Source organism: Capsicum annuum, chromosome 1 (assembly GCF_002878395.1).
Source record: "Capsicum annuum cultivar UCD-10X-F1 chromosome 1, UCD10Xv1.1, whole genome shotgun sequence".
NCBI lineage: Eukaryota > Viridiplantae > Streptophyta > Magnoliopsida > Solanales > Solanaceae > Capsicum > Capsicum annuum.
The window spans coordinates 85868735-85890586 of record NC_061111.1 but is presented as its reverse complement, the minus strand read 5'-3'; the positions used below and the strand labels follow the sequence as shown (position 1 = coordinate 85890586).

Below are 21852 nucleotides of genomic sequence, written 5' to 3'. Positions count from 1 at the left end.
TAAGAACAAAGGTTACATTCATGATTGCAACAACTATAGAATATTAAATTTTTAAGTCACAATATGAAAGTTTGAGAGAAGGTAGTAAAGTTGAGGTTAAGAAGGATTGACACTATTTCTGAGAATGAATTCGGCTTCATGCCAAGTCACTCGATACTCAAGCCATTCATCTCGTAAGGAGACTGATGGAGCAATATAGGGAGAGGAATAAAGACTTGCACATAGTGTTCATCAACCAAAAAAAACATATGATGAGTTTCTAAGGAGGTTCTCTGGAGGTGTTTGGAGGCTAGAGGTATACCGATGGAGTATACTAGGGCGATTAGTGAAATGGTAGAGCCAAGACTTATGTTAGGACTGTGGGAGGAAACTCAGAGCACTTTTCTGTCTTGATGAGGTTACATCAGCAATCAAATTTTAGCCTGTTTTTATTTGCATTAGTGATGGATGTATTGATATGAAAAATTTAAGGTGAGGTACCCTAGTGTATACTATTTTTGGATGATGTAGTTCTGACTAACAAGACATGTGGCAGAGTTAATAGTAAGTTAGAGGTTTGGAGGCAGATCCTTGAGTTTAAAGGATTTTGGTTGAGTAGGTCCAAGATGAAGTATCTGAAGTGCAAATTTAACGAGATGACATATGTAACTGATGTGGTGGTAAAGCTTAAAACTTAGGTCATTCATAAGAGAGATATTTTCAAGTATCTTGGATCTATAATCCAATGGAATTAAGAGGTTGACGAGGATGTCACTCACCGTATTGGGGAAGGATAGATGAAATGGAGGCTCGCTTCCAGAATCTTGTGTGATAATAAGGTGCCTCCTAAACTCAAAGGTAAGTTCTGCAGACTAGTGGTTAGATCAGCTTGTTGGATGGGGTGTAGTGTTGTCCAGTCAAGAAATCCCACATCTAAAGGATAAAGGTGTCAGAGATAAGAATGCTTCGATTAATGTGCGGGTTTACCAAGAAAGATAGGACTAGAAATGAGGTTATTCGAAATAAGATAGGAGTGATTTCGGTGAAAGTCAAGATGTGGGAAGTAATGTTGAGATGTTTCAGGCATATGATGATGAGGAGCACGGATGCCTCAATGCGAAGGTGTGAGAGGTTGGCTAAGGATGGAATTAGGCGAGGTAGAGGTAGACTAAAGAAATATTGAAGGGAGGAGACATGACATGAAGCAGTTTCGGCTTACCGAGGACATAACCCTAGATAAAAAGGTATGGAAAAGGCGAGTTAGGGTAGATAGATAGTAGGAAAGAGGGCACCCTTGCTAGTAGGTGGGAGAACTTTGTTTTGTTATCCGTACTAATAGTCATAGCGTTGGTCTTGTTTTGGAGAGTGTTATTGTTTGTCGTATTTCTTGGTGATAGTCTTGCTTATGTTATCATTTAGTGCGTTAATACCTATTATTTCTTTGCTATTTCGTTTATAGCCCGTTTTTGTTTTATGTCGGGGGCCTATCGAAAATCGTTGTATCTCACCTTTGAGGTAGTGTTATGGACTGTATACACTAACGCTCCCCAAAACCCGCATTATGGAAATATAATGGGTATGTTGTTGTTTTATTATTATTGTAATATTAATTTAGATAAATGTTGAGCCTGTCCACTCTAACTAGTATCAAAATAAGGAGGTAAGCGCTTTATCATAAACTATAAGGAGGTTAGTGTTATGAGAACAAACCTGAGGGAAGGCTTCAGATATTATCCCAAAAGTAAACAAGTAAAAGAAATAGAGATGCAATGATTTAAAACAGATATTAGTGTTTTGATATGTTTGTGTCAAAATGATCTAATTATGATATGCTATGATTTCATCTATAACTATGGTTTCTTTGAATTTTATAAAAAAAATTGCTATGGGGTACCTTGCATAAAAATTAGATGACAAGAAAATTTTTGTTATATCAAATATATTCAATGTACTTGAATAAGCGAGATCATAATTTTAATATGATTAATATTCTTCAATGATGTCCTAATACTAGTTGAGTTTTAAAAAGAAAGAGAAGTTAATGCATGTAGTTTCTGAACCAGAAGATACGATATAGAGTTACAGACCAATAATTCAGGACCTTCATCATTCCGACTTTTTCTCCCTCTGCTTGTCTTTTTCGTCCTTTGGTGGGGAAACTAGCAAATTGAAAGTCCAAACAGACAACAAAGTTGCTTGTATTGGAGCCAGCCAATAAACATGTATATGCTCCTTAGTAATATGATCACCCCGCGCATATGCCCACCCCATCACCTACAAAATGTATTTAACCCAATATATGTCAAGTCCACACAAACTTCAAATCATAAAACATATACTTTATAGCACAAGGAAGTACTTACAGAAGCTGGATTCATGCATCCCCCTGTTAGATCAGAACCAAGAATGTGAAGAGTCAGTTTGGACAGACTGGATATCCATGTCTTCATGAAGGTACTCGCGTGACTTCTTCTGGAAAGTCCAAGTGAAATGCTAACAATTGCAAATGTCAAACATCCTTCTGTCAATGCACCTCGGTGGATGTCGATGCTCAAACGAGGTCCACGTCCTATGTTTGGAAATGCTGCAATGATGAGTCTAACCCCAGTAATTGAACCAAAGACCTTAAAAGCAATAAGATGGGGGAATTGTACATCAGAAGAAACACTCATCTATAATAAGCTTTTCTAGGAAAGATAAGAATAATATTTTAGCTGAATCTCACAGGCAATAATTGTACATCTGAGCAAGTATAGATCATGAATTTCAAGTCTTGCACTGATTAATAAAAATCATTTCCACATGTTTGTCCCATGAAAAAGAGTCAGGCCCACACCATAATAAAATAAATTTATGAAATTTTAAGCTTTTAGATGAGGTGGTAGACACACTTCAGCACTTATTTTGGACAAGTTTAGGCAGACTGAAAATGAAAGCTTAAACAAGACATTGCATGTATTTGTTTTGCATTGAGCACGTGCATTGGCCAAGTACCTCTGAAATCAATGCAACTGATACGGAATCTCACGACAAAATCTCATTAAACAAAAGAAAGAAAGAGAAGGAAATGGAGGAAAAACACTACCAACTCTTGCTGTCAATCCTGGTACACCTCTCAAAGCAAATCAGATCTCGGGGCCATATGGATCATAATCCATCCTTATGGAACTCATTAATCAAGAGATACCAGTGAATGTTGAAAGTTTGAATGTTCTATCCAGATAAGTCTAAATACTAGAGCTACATATAACAAAAACAAGAGAAGCTAAATCATATCATATTAGGAAATGCCATGTTACTTAAATGCAGATTGACCATGTAAAGCACACTCTACGTAAGCAAATAAGTCAAGACAGTAAGAAGATCATAGACGTAGTTATGTCAAAATTACAGGAGCAGGTGATCGACTATCTAAGCCAAAACTGACTCCAAAAGGGCTACCTTGATGATTTGTCAAAACAGCAATATACACAAGTTAACTTCATCAAAGTATCTGCAAACATTCTTCTGTTTCTATCCACCAGTGATGTCTCCTCTTCATTCATTAAGTAGGGAAATAATGGCACCATTCAGATTTTATGTTGAACAAAAAATCTGGAGTCATAGACATTATTTGGCTATAGAAAGGGTACAAATATCACAGCAAAAAAAAGTGACTGGATCATTGCAGAGAAGGTACTAGATGACAGTCCCCGGAGTAGAAATGCTAAAGCAGACAAAAATTATGACCTTTGAGGAGGATACGGTATTGATAATTCCCCTGAAACCAGCATGTCCATCAGGCAAGTTCACAAGCACTCACATCACACAAAGGTAGCAGGTGCCAAAGCACCCAAGGGTGTAAGTTGTAACCTAGTGGTCAATGAACTGGATTGAGAAACTGAGGTCTAAGGGTCGAATTCCAGCAGAGGAAACAAATATTAGGTGATTCTTCCCATCTGTCCTCCTAGCCTTGGTGGACAGAGTTACCTAGTATCTGTTGCTGGTTGGAGGTGGCAAGTATCCCGTAGATTTAGTCGAGCTGCACGAAAGTGGCTTGGACACCACGGTTATCAAAAAAAAAATAGTGTCATGGGGCTGAAAGGATTGGAGAGATCGATTCTTACTCTCTATGTGTATCCCAATACGCATATTACAATGAGTTTAAATACAAGTATAATACAAGAGTCCTAAAGGGAGAAGGAACGTAACAGAGGTTATCAACTATAGTTTTATCTCTAACTAGTAGTTATCCTAACACCACCACCACCACCACCACCACCCCTTCAAGTGCAGCTGTGGATTGACCACAGTAAGCTTGTCGCGCAGGAAAAGAAACCATCAATGAGACAAAACTTTTCGTCAATGTATCAGCCACTTGATCTAAAGAGCTGATATAACCAACTTCAAGATCCTTTGAAGCAACTTTCTCTCTGACAAAGTGAAAATCTAACTCGATATGCTTTACATGAGCATGAAAGACTGGATTAGCAGTAATATATATAGCTGATATATTATCACACTATTATTTCGGAGTAGCAAGCAAAGGGACATGTAATTCTTGGAGAAGTTGTTGAATCCAGGTAAGCTCGGTAGTCACAGCAGCCAAACCTCTATATTCAGATTCAGTACTGGAACGAGCAACAACTCGCTGATTCTTCGAGGACCAAGAAACCAGATTAGGACCAAGGAAAATACAATATCCATGTGTGGACCTTCTATCATCCTGCCAGACAGCCCAATCCGCATCAGTAAATCCATTAAGGATGAGCTGGGAAGAGCGCCGGAGATGCAAGCCATGAATAATCATAGTACCTTTCAAATAGCGCAACACACGTTTCATAGCTTGAAAATGAGCTAGTGTCGGAGGGTTCATAAACTGACAAAGTTTGGTAACACAAAATAACACATTTGGGCAAGTAATACAAATATACTCAAGTGCTCCAGCAAGGCTGCGATACAAAGCAGGGTCGGAGAAGGGCTCATTGCCATTTTTAGAGAGTTGCAAACCACCTACCATAGGTGTTGATATAGGCTTGGCCCCTTCCATGTTAGCACGTTGGAGAGGTCACGAATATACTTAGACTGAGAGAGAATCAAACCCGAGCTAGTGTAATTAACTTCAACTACTAGAAAGTAATGGAGGACGCCCAAGTCCTTTAAAGCAATGTTAGCTGAAAGTCGACAAATAAGATCATTGATACAAACCTAGGAATTTCTGTAATGATCAAGTCGTCAACATATACCACTATTAAAGTGAATTTTCCATGAGAATTATGCATAAACTGAGAAGTATCCAACTTGGAGGAAATGAAACCCACGTGCGTGTTAAGCTTGCACGTAATTTGTCGAACCAAGACCTGGGAGCTTACTTGAGACCATATAGAGCTTTATGAAGGCGACAAACATGTGTGGGATACTGAGGATCAACAAACCCGAAAGGTTGCGTCATGTAAACTTCCTCTTGCAATTCACCATGTCGAAAAACGTTTTTAACATTAAGTTGGCGTAAGGACCAACCATTAGACAAGGCCAAAGTTAACACCACTTGTATAGTTGTGGGTTTTACCACTGGACTAAAAGTGTCATGATAATCAATCCCAGCTTCTTGATTGAACCCTTTTGCAACTAAACGAGCCTTATACCATTCAATGGAACTATCCGGGTTGAGTTTTAAGTTTGAAAACCCATTTACTGCCAACAATGTTAGTTGCATTAGATGCAGGCACTAGAGTCCAGGTACCATTCTGAATGAGAGCATTGTATTCCTCTTGCATAGCTTTTCTCCCGTGAATATCTCTATTGGCTTGAGTGAAACAAGATGGCCCAAAAGGTAAATTGGAAGTAGGGAGCGGATACTTGGTAGAGATAATTGCACTAGGCTGAGAGGTCTTGGCTCTATAATGAGTAAGCATATGGTGAGGAACAAGAGAAGAAATGGTACCTTTGGACTGCGAAGTTGGATTTGGGACGGATGCGACCCCATGGTTGGTGACGGAGGCAAATCAGCTGTGAGATTTAGAGCAGGCAGTGAGGCAGAGGAAGCTGGAAGTGACGCAGGTAAAGTTGGGCTACAGGAACAAGTAGGAGGAGTAGATGGCAGCAAGGACATGTTTGTAGCAACACCTAGCGGTGAAAAATTAGTAGTGGAAGTGCACGGCGCAACCACATGTAACGTAAAAGTGCTACGGGGCGGAGATGATATCACTGGTGCATTTTCATGTAGCATTGTAAACGGAAACTTTAACTCATCAAATACTATATGGCGGAAAATATATACAAGGCTAGTGGAGATATGCACACTCTTATAGCCTTTGTGGTTTGGACTATATCCTAAAAAGACACACTGAGATGATCTAAAAGCAAGCTTATTTGAGTTGTAGGGTCGTAAGTATGGACAACAAGCACAACCAAATACTTTTAAGAAATTATAATCAGGAACTTTGTTATATAACTTAGATTCTGAAGGACACGACTAAGCATACGATTGATGAGATGTACTGTAGTAAGGAAGGTGTCATCCCAAAAATGTAGAGGTAACGAAGCTTGAGCTAATAAGGTAAGACCAGCCTTAACAATATGGCGATGTTTGCGTTCAGCGGAGCCATTTTGTTCATGAGTATGGGGACAAGATATCTGATGGACTATACCAACTTGTTCAAAAAATTTAGAACACTTTCGATATTCACCACCCCAATCTGATTGAATCACTTTTATTTTGCTTTCAAAATAATTTTCAACTTGTAATTTAAAACGCAAGAAAATAGAGTAAACCTCGCCTTTAGTTGACGTGGGATGATACCAAGTGAATTTTGTACGATCATCAACAAAGACTACATAATAACGAAATTTATTGCTTGCTAAATAAGGAGCGGGACCCCATACATCAAATGAACTAAGTCCAATGGAGATAAGGACAAGGAAGAAGAAACAGAAAAGGGTTGTTTATGGCTTTTGCCTTGTAGACAAGATGAACAAACACTAGTATTTTTATTGATTTGAAATGGTAAAAGGAGCATTTTAACAACACTCTGAACAATTTTATATGAAGGATGTCCTAAACGATTATTCCAAACATCAAAAGAAGATTTAGACACAAGAAGTGCTTGTGCTTTATTTGAAGAACGCCAATGAGATCTTCCCGAGGATAAAAGCATGTAGAGTTCATTTTCAAGTCTCCCTTGCAATAGTACCTTCCCGTTGCCCGATCCTTCACAACACAAAAACAAGGGTGAAATTCAAAATAAACATTATTATCAGTAGTAAATTGAGCCACACTTAATAAACTCTTAGTGATGTCAGGCACATATAAAATATTTTTAAGATGCAAGGCTTCAGAAAAAGACATCAATTTTGAATCACCAATATGAGAGATATTCAAAGCTGCTCCATTACCAATAAGAATTTGATCTGTCCCCGATGTAGTCACCTTTAAGATTCAAATTATTGAGATCATTAGTAAGATGATTGATGGCACCTGAATCGGGATAGCATGTAGGATCACTTACAACATTTTGGAAGCAGATTGATAGGCATGATCAAAATGGTGATAGCAATTTAGAGCAATATGTCTAGATTTGTTGCACAGTTGACATTGCGAAGAGCCATTTGAATTATGTCCATGATCTCTATTTCCGTTACTGCCTCTGCGACCACGACCTCGGCTAGATCTTTCTCCACTAAAGTCGTTTGAACTGGAGTATCTTTTGTAGCCAACTTCTCCTTTGAGGTTACGATTGCCATTAGGATTCCCGGTAGATTTTTTTGTTGTATAGTTTGCTTGTCCAAAGCCTTGTTCCACGATTGTGAGATTTTCAAGCCGAGTCTCATGGCTCAACAAAAGTCCATGCAAGTCATTGAGCGTTATGCTTTCAGGCCTAGAAGTCACAGATACAACTAGTGCATCATAATCCGGTCCTAGCCCTCCAAGAATGTAAAAGTATAAGATCTTCATTATTGATTGGTTGAGCAACAGCAACCAAGTTATCGGCTATGGATTTCATCTTCTGTCAGTCATAGATAATGTACCTTTCTTGGTTGTCTGAAGTTGCAAACGTAATTGCATCAATCTCGCTTTGGACTGAGATGCAAACATGGTCTCTAATGCGTGCCACACCTTGGTTGTAGCACATCTGACGACTTTTCCTAGAACATTTCCCGTGAGAGAAGAAAGAAGCCAACTTAACAGTAGTTGATCCTGTCTTCTCCAAGTAGTGTAGGCCGGACTAACAGTTATTTCTTCAGAAGATTTTCCTTCCAATGAACTGTTAGCAACAAATTTGGATGGACAATCCTGAGTTCCATCAATATATCCTTCCAGATCATGACCCCGTAAAGCTGAAAGAATTTGTGATCGCCATAGGACATAAATATTCCTATCGGATTTTATCAGATTTGAGTGAGTGAAGTTATTTGAAAGACCTGTCGTCATATTTTGGGACGAGGCTATGGAGGTGGCGATCGATGGATTTGTCATTGTTGAGGAAAGCAATTTGTCGCTCTCTGATACCATGAAATGATTGGAGAGATCAATTCTTACTCTCTGTGTATTTCAATACGCATGTTACAGTTTAAATACAAGTATAATACAAGAGTCCTAAAGGGAGAAGGAACACAACAGAGGTTATCAACTATAGTTTTATCTCTAACTAGTAGTTATCCTAATAGGGGCAAGGGTCATTGGAAGAGGAATTGGAAAAGCTATAATATGTCTGGCTGCTCCACCAATATCCAAAATTATGCATCATTGATGTCCCAATTCAGCATAACCTACTCATTGTTTAAAGTTGCCACATCTTCCACCAAAACCTCCAAATTGTTTCCTCCCTTTCCAGTCAAACCAAAGACAAAAGTCTGTTTAATGATGGTGTTTCTGGTGTATATTATAAGTTTTCCAAATTTTTTGTTGGAGAGTATCAATACAAAAATTAATATTGAACTTTTGAAACTTTTATAAAAGAGATGATGGTCAAAAACACACCTAAACTAAATAACTTTTTCGCAGGTTTCACACCCCAACTATAAGCTGCTCCCTTTTCCTACCTGAACTATCACCATATATGTATCCAAACAGACCTATTTAATTAGATGATGATAGTTCAGATAGGAAAAGTGAACAAATAATAGTTGGCCTAGTCAGCTTCGATGAGTGTTTTATTTAATACAAAGATGGTGATAGTTAGGTAGAGAAAGGGAACAATTGATAGTTGAAGGGAAACTAGCGAAAAAGTGATAGTTCATGAGTATTTGACTACTAACTCTTTACAAAATAATTAGCAAAATACCAAATAGATGGCGATATAATATTTCATTAATGGAGGTGAACATGCTACTTTAATTGAGCTCAAACAGACGATGTTTTTATACATATATTTGAACTTAAATAGACGAAGACTCGAAAAAAAAAAGAAGAAGTTACTCATGTATTATGTTGATGCATAAGTACAGATACTTGTATATAGCCAGCAAAAATTACTTGTAGTGGGTAGTTCTGCTCAGGTAGAGGGAGTCTGGATTGGGGGGACTTATGAGAGATGACGGGTAACTTAGTCTTTGCCTTTCTGCTCCTTTGAACAGTCCCAGTGGCATTGAAGCTGAAGCAACGGCTGCTCTTTATGGAATTGGTCTCTGCCTCCAACAAAATCTGAGAGATTTCAACATTGGAAACAGATTCCTTGACTCTTTTCTGATGATTGATAGCAACAAGCAATGCAATTACAAGCAGAATTTTGTTATCAAGGAAATTCAAGGGATGAAACCGGCTAATGTCAAAGCATTACACTGCTTCAGCGATGCCAACAGAGTTGTGGATCACTTGGCCAAGCTAGCTATGAACAGTTAAAAAAAACTCTTATTTGACTCCGCAGCAATTTCCAGTAGAAGCTAAAGGATCATTCTACTTGGATATAAGTCAATTGCCATCCTTCAGACTGAAATACGATAGGCAATTTTTTTTGTTAGCGGGTAACTTTGTAGATTTTAGTCTCCTAACCCTCCTTTTGTGAAGCTTAAGGTTTATCCTTGTATTGTATTCTGAGGTAAGGCCAAACCCCCCTCTTGTAATTTATCTCATGATATATAATACCCATGCTAACAAGGGAAATATTTTAAAACAAAATAAGATAACCAATTTTTCCTAGAGAATAGAATAGTACAACACCAGAAGTTCTTTATCCATACCACCCAGACTCGGACCCCCGACCCATCAAACTCGGGAATTGAAACTTTAACCATGCTTCTAAACCAATTGGACATTATGTTAAAACAATAAGTAACTTCAACCTTCAAAACTTTGCAAAGTACACACAAACTAATTGCAGAACGATAAACACTCCACTACTAGCCAAAATACCAACCCCACCCCTTTGTGGAAGAGGCTCAGCTAGTTAGGTCAGCAAAACAGACCTGTAATGGCAAAAATACTCTAACGGAATTTATTGTACGTACGCAGTCCCAACAGCCGTCAAGGTAAGAGTGTAAGTTACCATCTTGGGGTCCACATATAAAGCTAGCTTTGTCTCGGGCCCTCCTCTCCCTCACCTTGGCGAGCCTGTACATCCTTTTTCCCGCCTTTATCGTGTAGTTCTTAATGCAAGTATTCAAGCTTTTATTTTAGCCATTGTAACTGCCAATTTCGCTTCCTTCTTCACCACCTTATACCTCTCCTTAATGCCCTCTTTTTCTCCTCGTCTTTGTTCTCCACCCTTTCCATATAAGCAACCATATCGGCTTTCACTATCCATTGTACTGCTCCATTCCACCACCAATTCCCTCAATGTCGACCAGCTTACCCGTCGAGATCCAGCACCTCTCTAGGTACTACCCTGATGAAATCTCTTGTCCTATCCCACATATTGTTTGCTTCCGCACTACTCCCACAAGCTCCCATCGTCATCAACTTCTCCACCATCTCCTAGTGCTGGCAGTAGTCAAGCCACACCATTTGATCCTTAGTAGGTCATACAAAGCCGTCTTCTTCCTCTTCTTCCTTATCTCTAAATCCATAGCTAATAGCTAATGTTTAGTAGTACGATACTCACTCAAGATAACCTTGCAGTCCCTATTGATGCAACATCTTTTCTTATAAAAAAGGACAACTGTTGAATAACATTTTTGAAAGAGAAGTGGACTGATTTTATTAGAATAGACCTTTCAATGCCTAGAAAAAACAAACTTCCCAAATAAAAGCATCCAAAAGAGAGTAGCACCAATGCTCTCACATATATTTTTTCGCAGTTTGCATTATATCGGGAAGAGATTAGGTTGAAATGGATCTCATTCCAAAAGTACAAGAAGATCTATTTTTGATCAGCGTTGAGCAACAACAAAATTTTTGGGTTACAACCCAACAAAGTCAGATTTGTGGCTTTTCCATGGGATGATGTGATATCTGATGGCCAGCGTAGATGGAGATGATCTGAAAGACGGTTATGAGAAGCATGATACCTGATTTGAATGAAAATTAATAAAAGGAAAAGCAAATTATGTGGCAAATTACTGAACTTCTTCTTTTATGCTGACAACCAATTACCATAACCAGCTTAACCATGGCATATCAGCAAAACTGAAAGAGCAAAAATAGAAAGAAACTTATTGACCGAATGTTTCAACAAAAGGCAAGCATATCACTTTCTAATAGGAAATGTAATTATGTTGAACAAAAAGCTATTAAAACAGCTTTTGGAACAGACATCACTCAAATGGATTGGTAATTTGTGTTAGAATATGAGTAGGAATAGGAATATTATATAGAATCCTACTTGGAAAAGGATTGTAACGTCAGTGTCCTAGTTGGAAAAGGAGTCTACTGTAGTGTTTATAAACAAGTACGCTGCCTTTTAGTCTTTTCGTTTATTTGACCGGAAAACATCATGCTAATAAAGTTAAATGACAAAATCCTCCAATCAACTACAGTAAATTGTGTGTAATAGATTTAAGTTAATACAATTCGCTTCTTTTGATGTATTGAAGTAGCTGGACAGAGTCAGACACTTGCTCATTAGCCAGCTACTACAGGCATAAAGACAATTGATGAAGCTTCCTTTGTATGCTGATTTTCAATGAGCCGACTAAACCAGTAAAAGATTTTGTCCAGTTTGTTGTGCTGCCCAGACTTATCCGAGACTGATGCCATGTCCCTTCGCTAAAATTACTTACTTTCTGCAGTTGGTGTTTTTGTTCTAAAGCCCTGGATACACTCATGGCCGTCAATAAGTGAGGTGGTTTGAACAATTGCACATCATCCAACCCCGCTATAAATATACCCACGTGCAAGTGTTCTGGAATAAGCTCATCAGCCAAATCTTGATTTTCATTACCAAAGGTTTTCGCAATTTTCCTTATTAACATCCTTATAAGAAAGTTTACCTTGTGTCAATGCCCTGACTGTCTCCAAGTATGCCCGAATAACACTGCACTCTTCACCAAAGCGTTTCTGCACTTTGTTCATAAAATCAATGCAAGGGTCCAGCATGTCGTCATTGATATCATTGTTCTTTCGGGACTGCCGAGAAGGTGAAGATGAAAATGGTTGGAATTCTGGAGGCAAGAAATATCAATAGCCAGTTAACAAATCACGGTGGAATTGGAACAGAGTATCCAATTTCGAAACGACACCAGAAACATCCAATTTGTTACATGAATAACGAATCATGACTCCGCGAGACTGGTAAAAAATTTCTGGATGTAATTGTAAACGGCGAATGAATGAATCGGCGGCTGTTGGCGGATGTTCTGTTTGGAAGACTATTAGAAGACTATGGCCTTCTTTTAATCCCAATCTCTCTTTCAAGATTGGAGATGGGGTGAAAACTAGTTTCTGGAATGAGCTCTGGATAGGGGAAGAGAATTTGAAGACCCTTTTCCCAGATCTTTACACTAAGAGCCTCCAACAGATGGCTACTGTGGCACAAGTGTGGAGTCCCCAGGGATGGGACCTGATTTTCAGAAGGGTCCTAAATGATTGCGAAATTAGTAGAGTTGCAGGTTTGCTAGAAGTGCTAAATGTGTTCCGAAGCATCATTGAGAGACCTGATAATCCAATTTGGAAGTTGCACAACAAAGGGATCTTCACTGTGAAGTCTTGTTACTGGAGCATGAATTCTAATCAGACAACGGAAATGGAATGGCCATGGAAATTAATTTGGAAGATCAAAATCCCTCACAAAGACTCAGGTTTCACATGGTTGGTGATTAGAAAAACATGTTTAAGTCATGAAGTGTTACAAAGAAGAGGTGTACAGATTTGCTCAAGGTGTTATATGTGTGGGAAAGAGGCAAACACTAATAGTCACCTATTCTTACACTGCAGAGCAGCTGCAAATCTGTGGGACAAGTTCTTATTTATACTTGGGGTTAACTGGGCAATGCCTCAGAATACTTTAGATTTGTTGAGGCAAGGGGAAGGAGTGGGTAGAAGAAGAAGATCCAAAGAAGAGTGGTGGAGGTGTATTCCAGCCTGCATCTGGTGGACACTATAAAAGGAGAGAAATGAAAGATTCCATGATGGGAAGGCTAGTAGCATTCAGAGAATCAAGAAGAAGATTTTAAGTTTGCTGTACTTTTGGCGTAAACAAGACTTGGAGGAGGAGGTAGAAAGTTTAGTAGACTTCATAGCTCAGTTGTAAAGTTTTTTTCTGCCCAGTTTTGGTGCTGATATTACCCCCTGGGGGCTGTAATCCCATCTCATTAGTTTCTTTCTGATGAGTTTTTGATGTGAATAGAAAGTTATCTTTATCAAAAAAATAAAGAATTGGCGGCTGTGATTTCCATTGTTCGGTTCTTTGAAGAAAAGATTATCAGGCACTGGTGAAATACCTTTTTTTGAGAAATCTAGGAGAAAAATATCATTACAAAATTTCATCAAGTCCCTCACCGGTCCTCGTATTAATTACATTTATAAAAGCTCGGTACATATGACTTATATGCACCAACTTGAGGGAGAGTGTTAGAATATGAGTAGGAATAGAAATATTATATATAATCTTACTTGGAAAAGGATTGTAATGTCAGTGTCCTAGATGGAAAAGGAGTCTAATGTAGAGTCTATAAATAGGATCTCGATGTAATAATTTAGAGACAAGAGTTCAAGATTATTCTTCTATTATATTTCTCACAATTTGAAAGCAGAAAGGCATTAACATATCATGATCAGGAGATCAGAAGCTCGAAAGCTCAACCCTTATCAGATAAGGAAATATTAGAAGGAAGGTAGATTATAGCAACTAGCAAAAGCTAGGAAACTTCTAAATAATAGTGATGTGTTGGTTTCTGTAAGTTTTTCAAAAGCAAAAACTACTCTGAATCTACACATGATACGATTGCTTTGACAGAAATTCTCTGGGATGTTGGTACTTCTCTTATGAGTAAGAGCATTTTTTCCCTTTGCCTCAATTTTAAGTATAAATACACAGCGAAAAGCTATCAAAATGCTGTTTCTCAGCTCATTGTACAGCATTTATTTGCACAAAAATATTACCTCAGATTAGTTTACCTACTTATATTATCATGTTGTGAATGAGTCACATCAGGAAGGCGTTAACCTCATCTCCAGTATTTATTAAGTAGTAAAATGGCATTTTAGTTCACTTACTTAGAATATCATGTTGTGAATCAGTCACATCAGGAAGGCATTAACCTCGTCTCCTGTATTTATTAACAAGTAGTAAAATGGCATTTTAGTTCACCTACTTATATTATCATGTTGTGGATCAGTCACATCAGGAAGGTATTCACCTCGTCTCGAGTATTCATTACCTCAAGTACTAAAATGGCCTTCAAAATGCCATATTGTACTTGTGTCTCTGGGGTTGTGCCACACTCTTTCTAGTTGCAGCTCCCTGCTTTTAGACCTTTATTCCTAGATTAAAATCTGCACCATTCTACATTTCAGCAGAATCCCAGAGTTATTCAACAAGATGCATTCTAGCAGCCCCCATTTGAAAGTCAATGACTTGCAAGTCCCTATGAACCTATTTGATCTGCTGTTTATTGGTAAAATGCTATATTGATGCACCAAATTACGATCGAACTACAGTAAATGATCTCCATCCTAGAGTTTGTTGTACAACTTCTTGCATCCGAGTGCTTTTTCTTAAAACCATGGTGACTGGGCCAGCTTTCGCGCCTTTACTAACTCCATGGGGTACCTGTTACCTCCCACCAGTACGTACCGGGTAACTCTATCCACCAAGACTTGGGATATGGGAAGATCACCTAATGTGTTTGCCGCCGCTGGGATTTGAACCTGAAATATCATAGCCATTCTTCCATAACTGCTTTGTTTCATTGTTCCATTCCTTTTTATATATATATGTATGTATAACACGCGGTATTAAATAAGTGCAACCCCTTTATATATATGTATGTATAACAATTATGAACACCACCGAACAATATTGGTTGGGTGATGGCCTTGTACGACATATACGATGACTTCATGAACACCAACAATTGGGCGATGTTACGATTTACACCATCAAGCTGTAATTGGTGACCGAAGGATATGTACATATATACGCATTTACTTACAAAGGTATATGAGGCCTACCATGGCTCTTCAGTTTCCATATTGTACACCCGATGTGCCATTCAGGTTTTAGGTTGACTCTAGTACATTGTTTGCCATTGCAGTCTTTCATATGTTATTTATACCTTACCTACCAGTACATATCTTTCCTATTGACGCACCTGATGCCAGGGACATTGCATTCATGATGCAGGTCCAGGTAGAGACCTAGATAGACCTGTCCAATAGGTGGTTACAGAGTTCAGCGGTTGTTTGGTAAGCTCCACTACTTCCAAAGTTATCAAATCAGATGTTTTGGTTATGCTGTATGTATATATGCAGCTGATTGGTAGGTCGGGGGCCTATCCCGGCCATATGTCAGACGTTATGATCTTAGAGGCTTGTGTGGTATGTCAAGCATGTCATGTATGGCTTTGTTGGCCTTGTGTATATGTGTTTTGAGTTGTTCACTTGGAAGATCATTATGCCATCTTGTCCTCATGTCGTTGTATTATGGCTTTGTCGGCCCTATAGATGCTATTATGCCTCATTACAGATTATACTTGTCATGACCTTTTCGGCCCATATGTTCTGCAAGTTGAGATTGTACGGTTTCTATTTGGTTCACTCAGTCAAGTAACACACCAGTCGGTCTCATCTACCAAGGTTGGGGCGTGACAGATATTTTGCTTCTGCTTCTGCACTAGATCGAGCAACCACACTCTATTTCTTACTCTTCTCGAACACCAAATTATCTAACATCTATCAAAAGGTAATCCTGTCCTTGAAGAGTAGTCCTTTACCTGGAGCTAACTCTATATATCACAGAAAATGGACAATTGTATCCCAAGGATTGTTATGGGGAGAATCCATAAACTGACTTACAACCCTCACAAGAAAAGATATGTCAAGTCTAGCCACTGTGAGATAATTCAATTTACCAACTAGTTGCCTATATCTGCTATGATCACTAAGTGGCTCCCCCAGTCCTGACAAGAGTGTAGCATTCGGTTCCATAGGAGTGTCACTAGGACAACATCCCATCATTCCTATCTCCTCAAGAATGTCTAAGGCATACATGCATTGTGAAATAACAATAGCTGATCTGGACATGGCGCTTGTGAGAGTTTTAAGTGTCCCATGTGATATACTCGATCTTGCTTCATTTTCAACAAGGGACTAAACAGTTGGAGGTGGATTAGCCAATCTTTTACCCTTCATTGTCGCGATCTCACTTGAGCTTCATCGGAATTTCATAGATTAACAACGACGATGAAGAGGAGCCAAGTGAAGAGGCGACTTTCCCTTTCCTTTCACTTTACTTTTTTGATTTCTAGAGATTTCCTTTTTTTCCTTTATTAGGTAGCTGATTTTTGTTGTTTCTTTTTGTTGGACTTCTCGGGTTTCGGCCACTATAGGGCTTAAACTTGTTGCTGTAATATTTCATTAAATAAATGGCCATCCTTGGCCTCTTTTAAATTTTTTTTTTAAGAAAAAAAGATGTGGACTGAACAGCCTCAATACCTAGAAAATTCCTCAATTATCGAGATTTTTATTCAAAAAATGTTGAAAGAGAAATTTCTTCAAATTAATGATATCACCTTGATCATTGCCGGTAATAACAATATCATCAACATAAGCTACCAAATAAATACACATATTTGGAGAAAATGCCTATAAAACACAAAAGTGCTCAACTTCACTACGAGTCATGTCAAACTCACTCCCGAATTACTGTGGTAAACTTCCCAATCAAGCTGGAAGAGACTATCTCAAACCATAGAGTGCCCGACGCAATCGACACACCAGTCAAGGTTCCCTCTGAGAAACCAGCTATAAACTTCCTCCACAGGGTCACCATGGAGGAAAACATTCTTAATGTCCAACTAATAAAGAACAACAGTCATGATAGAAAAAGACGGACAAATGCTATTTTAGCACGAGAGAGAAAATATCATTGTAATCAAGCCCAAATATCTGAGTATATCCCTTGGCAACAAGGTAAGCCTTAAGCCAATCAACTTGACCATATACCAACTTTGCTGCATAAACCTTATGATAACCAACAATAGATTTACTAGAAGGAAGAGGAATAAGCTCCCAAGTACCGCTCGCATGTAAAGCAGGCATCTCGTTAATCATAGTATGTCACCATCTTGGTTGAGAAAGTGCTTCACCTATATAATTAGGGATGGAGATGGAGGACAAAGATTATACAAAGACATAATAGGGTAATTAGAGACGATGATCTTAAAAGGGTATAATATGGGATAGTATTACAAGTAGACCGTATGCCTTTTCAAAGTGCAATCGGTTGATTAGGAGGAAACAAGTCTGCAATAGGTGGAGGGTCTAGAGCAGATGTGAATATCTGAGCTACTACTAAATGTGGACAATGACGGTAAGTTGAGAGTGGTGGCACTATGGATGGAGATGTAGAAGTAATTGTATATTCCTCAAAAGCCAATATAGGTAAGACAAGTAGCACTATGGATGGAGATGTAAAGTAAACATAGATTCCTCAAAGGCCAGTCTAAGTACAACAACAACATACCTAGTGTATTCCCATATAGTGGAGTCTGAGGAGGGTAGACTGTACGCAAACCATACCACTACCTCAGGTGAAGTAAAGAGGCTGTTTCCGGTAGACCCCCGGCTCAGAACAGATAACAGTATAACAAACACAAAAGATAAGTGCGAAATAAACTAACACCGCTAGCAACAAGATAATACTACAACCACAAGATAAAAATAAGAACTATCTAACCGAAATCATAGACATCACACAACACCACGAATAAAAACTACAGACACAAAAGAACGCTCCCTTATAGTTACTGACGCACTCCAACCCCCTAACCCTCTACCCTAATCTACGTCCTCCACACCTTCCTATCAAGGGTTATGTCCTCTGTAAGTTGTAACTGCTCCATATCATACCTAATCACCTCCCTCCAATATTTCTTCGGTCTACCTCTACCTTGCCTAAAACCATCCATAGCTAGTGTCTCACACCTCCGCACTGGAGCATCCGAGCCTCTCCTCATCACGTGTCCGAACCAATGTAACCTCACTTCTTGCATCTTATTCTCCAACGAAGCAACTCCCACCTTCTCCCGAATAATCTTATTCCTCACCGTCTCTTTCCTGGTATGTCCACACATCCATCGCAACATTCGCATCTCCGCCACCTTCAACTTTTGGATGTGGGAGTTTTTAACTGGCCAAAATTCCGCTCCATACAACATAGCCGGCCGGACTGAGAATAATCCAGAAAGACACATTTGAGAGAACAAGGGGCTAATTAATCCTTTTTCAGGGGTTAAGATATGAACAAAACATGTGCTCCCAAGGACACGAAGGTATAATCTTGGGCCTTTTTCCTTTCAAATATGATAGAGGTTACGATCACTGGAATATCCCAAATCTAAAGAGATTGGTCCTCTGATTCTTTTCCTTATGAATGTCGGTTCAAAGCCTCAAGAGCTTGATATTAATGGACTTCAGATTTGATTCAAGATTGGATATTTAATTGTTGTGTGTCACGAACAATTTGATGATCATCAAGAACCAAAAATTGAGATTCAACTATCATGAAAGGAATATTTGAGACCGACGACTTAGAATCTTGGCTTGCACTTTGTTGTTTGATTTGATCGCGGACGAAGATCGCAAATGTAGAGGAAGACTTTCTATGCTTTCTTTAGAGCATCTCTAGCTTTCTTCAACTTGTTTGATGCACTTATCATTATCCTTGAGCCTTATGGGAAATCCCTATTTATAGTGCTAAAATCAAGAGTTTTGATAAAGCCAAAGCTTTAGAGCATCTCTAGCTTTCCTTCAACTTGTTTGATGTACTTATCATTGTCCTTTTGGCCTTATGGGAAATCCGAGTTTTGATAAAGCCAAAACCATTTGCTTTGACTTGATTGGTCCATTGAATTACAAATTAATATGATAAGCTTCCAATTGATATGTCGAAATGACTTGGCATGCCACATAGCTCCACATATGATATGCTTCCGTTGGCTACTTCATTTGACTTGATGCCACGTAATGTAACATGTGGACATGGAATTCAAGATGAACTAATAGCCATTTGGATCTTAGGCTAGTAAAATAGGCTCATCTTTTGGAAGTCAACTCAATGGACTAGCCCAAATAAATGACCATCTTTTGAACTTAAATAATCAATCTTACTTGAGAAAATTAAGTGGGATTTGACAAAAAAGTCTTTAAATTAAAAATAGTGACAGCTTTGACCAGCTAAGGTCAAACTTCATTTAAATTGTGATTAAGTTAATTAGGGTGTAAAGTGTATTTTTTAAAAAGTCCTCCAACTCCAAATTTCAAATTTTAGAGTTTCCCCCTTTTTCTTATCTTTCAATCTTTCTTCTTCTTTTTCTTTCTCCCCATCTTCTTCTTCTTATTTTTTTCTCTCTATAAATTTTTCTCTTCTTCCATCTTCTCTTTTTCTTTTTATTTCTCTTTTCATTTCATTCTTCCTTTTTTAATTTTCATGGACTATTTTTAAAAAAAATTGAAAAGATTGAATAGAAATTTTTTGATTTCTTTTAAAAATGAATGAAGAAAAAATTTAGCAAATTCAGCAACTACGAGAGTTGCTTCAACAACTACGGTAATTGCTGCAACAACTACTATTAGTTGTTGTGTTACAACAATTATCGAAGTTGCTGCAGCAATTTCGACTGTTGTTGCAGCAATTTCGACTGTTGCTGCAGCAACTTTGATACTTACTTAATTTATGAAAAAAGATCTGATTAGAGGAGGAGCCCACGAAAAAATGATATTTATGGTAACAATGGAGGAGGTGGTGCTGGTGGTGATGCCGAATGAGAAAATGACATTTGTTGTGGTGTTAATAGAGATGGTGGTAGAGGAGAAAGAAGAAAAATAGGAAATGGTAGTGATAGTGATCTTGGAGTAAGAGGAGGCGGCGGTGGCGGGCGGCAACAAAAAAGGTGTGGAGGAGGAGTTGTGGTGATGGTGTAGGGATCTTTGTGTAAATATGGAGTAGGAATCTTTGTATAAATAATAAAACTTGAGGGTTAAAATGTGTCATTAATACTAATCTTAAAATTGTTACCTCTACTCAATATCTAAAACTTGTGTCACTCTGTTTTTAGTTTTGAAGCTTTTTTGTCATCCTTAATTAATTTGCCCATCTTACTTTAGGTTTGATATTTCTTGAATGTAGGAATTTATCCAAATTTAATATCGATTTTCAACCCACAAAATTTGTATGTACACCACCCAAATTATCCTAGTTTAGAATTTCAAATTTAACTTGAAGGAGAGAAACTTGTAAAAACTCAATGGAAGGACAGGTGAGTTGTTTAGACAAAGAAAAAAAACTAAGGAAATGGAGAAAACAAACCTGGGCAGGAATTCTAGCAGCAACAGTGAAGATGAAATTGGTGAGATCCCCGGAAATGGCACCAGATAAGATAGTGAGAGGGTTGTAAGCTCCACCTTTGGTCGCTTTAACCAAAAAGGCAAAGAAGAACATATTGATGACAGAAATTGCATGTTTGAGGATGTCACCTTTGAGATCATGAGCCCCATAACCCAAAATTGTATGAACAAACATCTTGATAAGCACACTTGACCAAACCCACATGAATGACATGATGAAATCTGAAACCACAAGCCTCCTCCTGCTTACTAACCCCATCTTTTCCTTCGGTTTCGTGCTTTCTTTGTTCGGAGGAACGCTGTATGTGGCTGTCATGGCAGAGGTTTCAATTTTTCTTCTTCGTGCTTATGTTGACGTTGGCAAGTCATTATTGTGGCTGTTGTCAGCATGTTTGTCGGAATTACTAGGAAGAGGTCAATGTTTAAACTGATTTCTGATCTGTTTTTCTCTTTCCTCTTTTTGTTGGATTCTCAATTCATATTTGTGTTAAATTCTTTTTTGTTTCTTTTGTTTATGTTAGTAGAGAGAATCAAAGTAATTCGAAAAAAAAATATAATAAAGGAAAAGGAGTACACATCTAATAATATGTATATAGGCTGTATCATTAAAAATTTTATCAGGAAAATTCAGTGGGGAAAATCTCGTAAGGGAAAAATAATACAATGCGTATTAAGTCCCCTAATGAGAACATTTTTGAACCTTTACATCCTGATCTTGTGCACCATCTTCTTGAAAGTTGCAGTTAAAAGAGACTTGAAGAATAAATCAGCCACATTGTTACTTGAATGAATTTGTTGCACGTAAATATCACCATTCTTTTGTAACTCATGTATGTAGAAAAGTTTTGATGAAGTGTGCTTTATTCTATATCTTTTATGAATTCTCCATTAAGACGTGCTATGTAAGCTGAATTATTTCTTATTTCATAAATAACTATTATCTCAGCATGATT

The 21852-nt window shown here is 38.1% G+C and overlaps 1 protein-coding gene across 5 annotated transcripts; it reads right to left on the bottom strand.

Moving 5' to 3' along the window:
• Nucleotides 1-1890: 1890 nt before the first annotated feature.
• Nucleotides 1891-21426, bottom strand: LOC107878073 (probable aquaporin SIP2-1). Of its 5 annotated transcripts, none has more exons than XM_016724951.2 (4): nucleotides 20862-21368; nucleotides 9434-9601; nucleotides 2343-2603; nucleotides 1891-2253 (listed from the first exon to the last, which is right to left on the bottom strand). In XM_016724951.2, exons 1-4 carry the CDS (start codon nucleotides 21213-21215, stop codon nucleotides 2086-2088), a joined length of 951 nt encoding a protein of 316 aa, XP_016580437.1. In that variant the 5' UTR covers nucleotides 21216-21368; the 3' UTR covers nucleotides 1891-2085. The 5 variants fall into 5 exon arrangements, 4 of the variants coding, with proteins under 4 accessions (XP_016580437.1, XP_016580441.1, XP_016580449.1 ...); XR_007051871.1 differs by lacking the exons at nucleotides 1891-2253; nucleotides 2343-2603 and adding exons at nucleotides 7177-7387; nucleotides 7467-8500 and having other exon boundaries at nucleotides 20862-21391; XM_016724955.2 differs by lacking the exon at nucleotides 9434-9601 and having other exon boundaries at nucleotides 20862-21426.
• Between the last annotated feature and the right edge of the window lie 426 nt (nucleotides 21427-21852).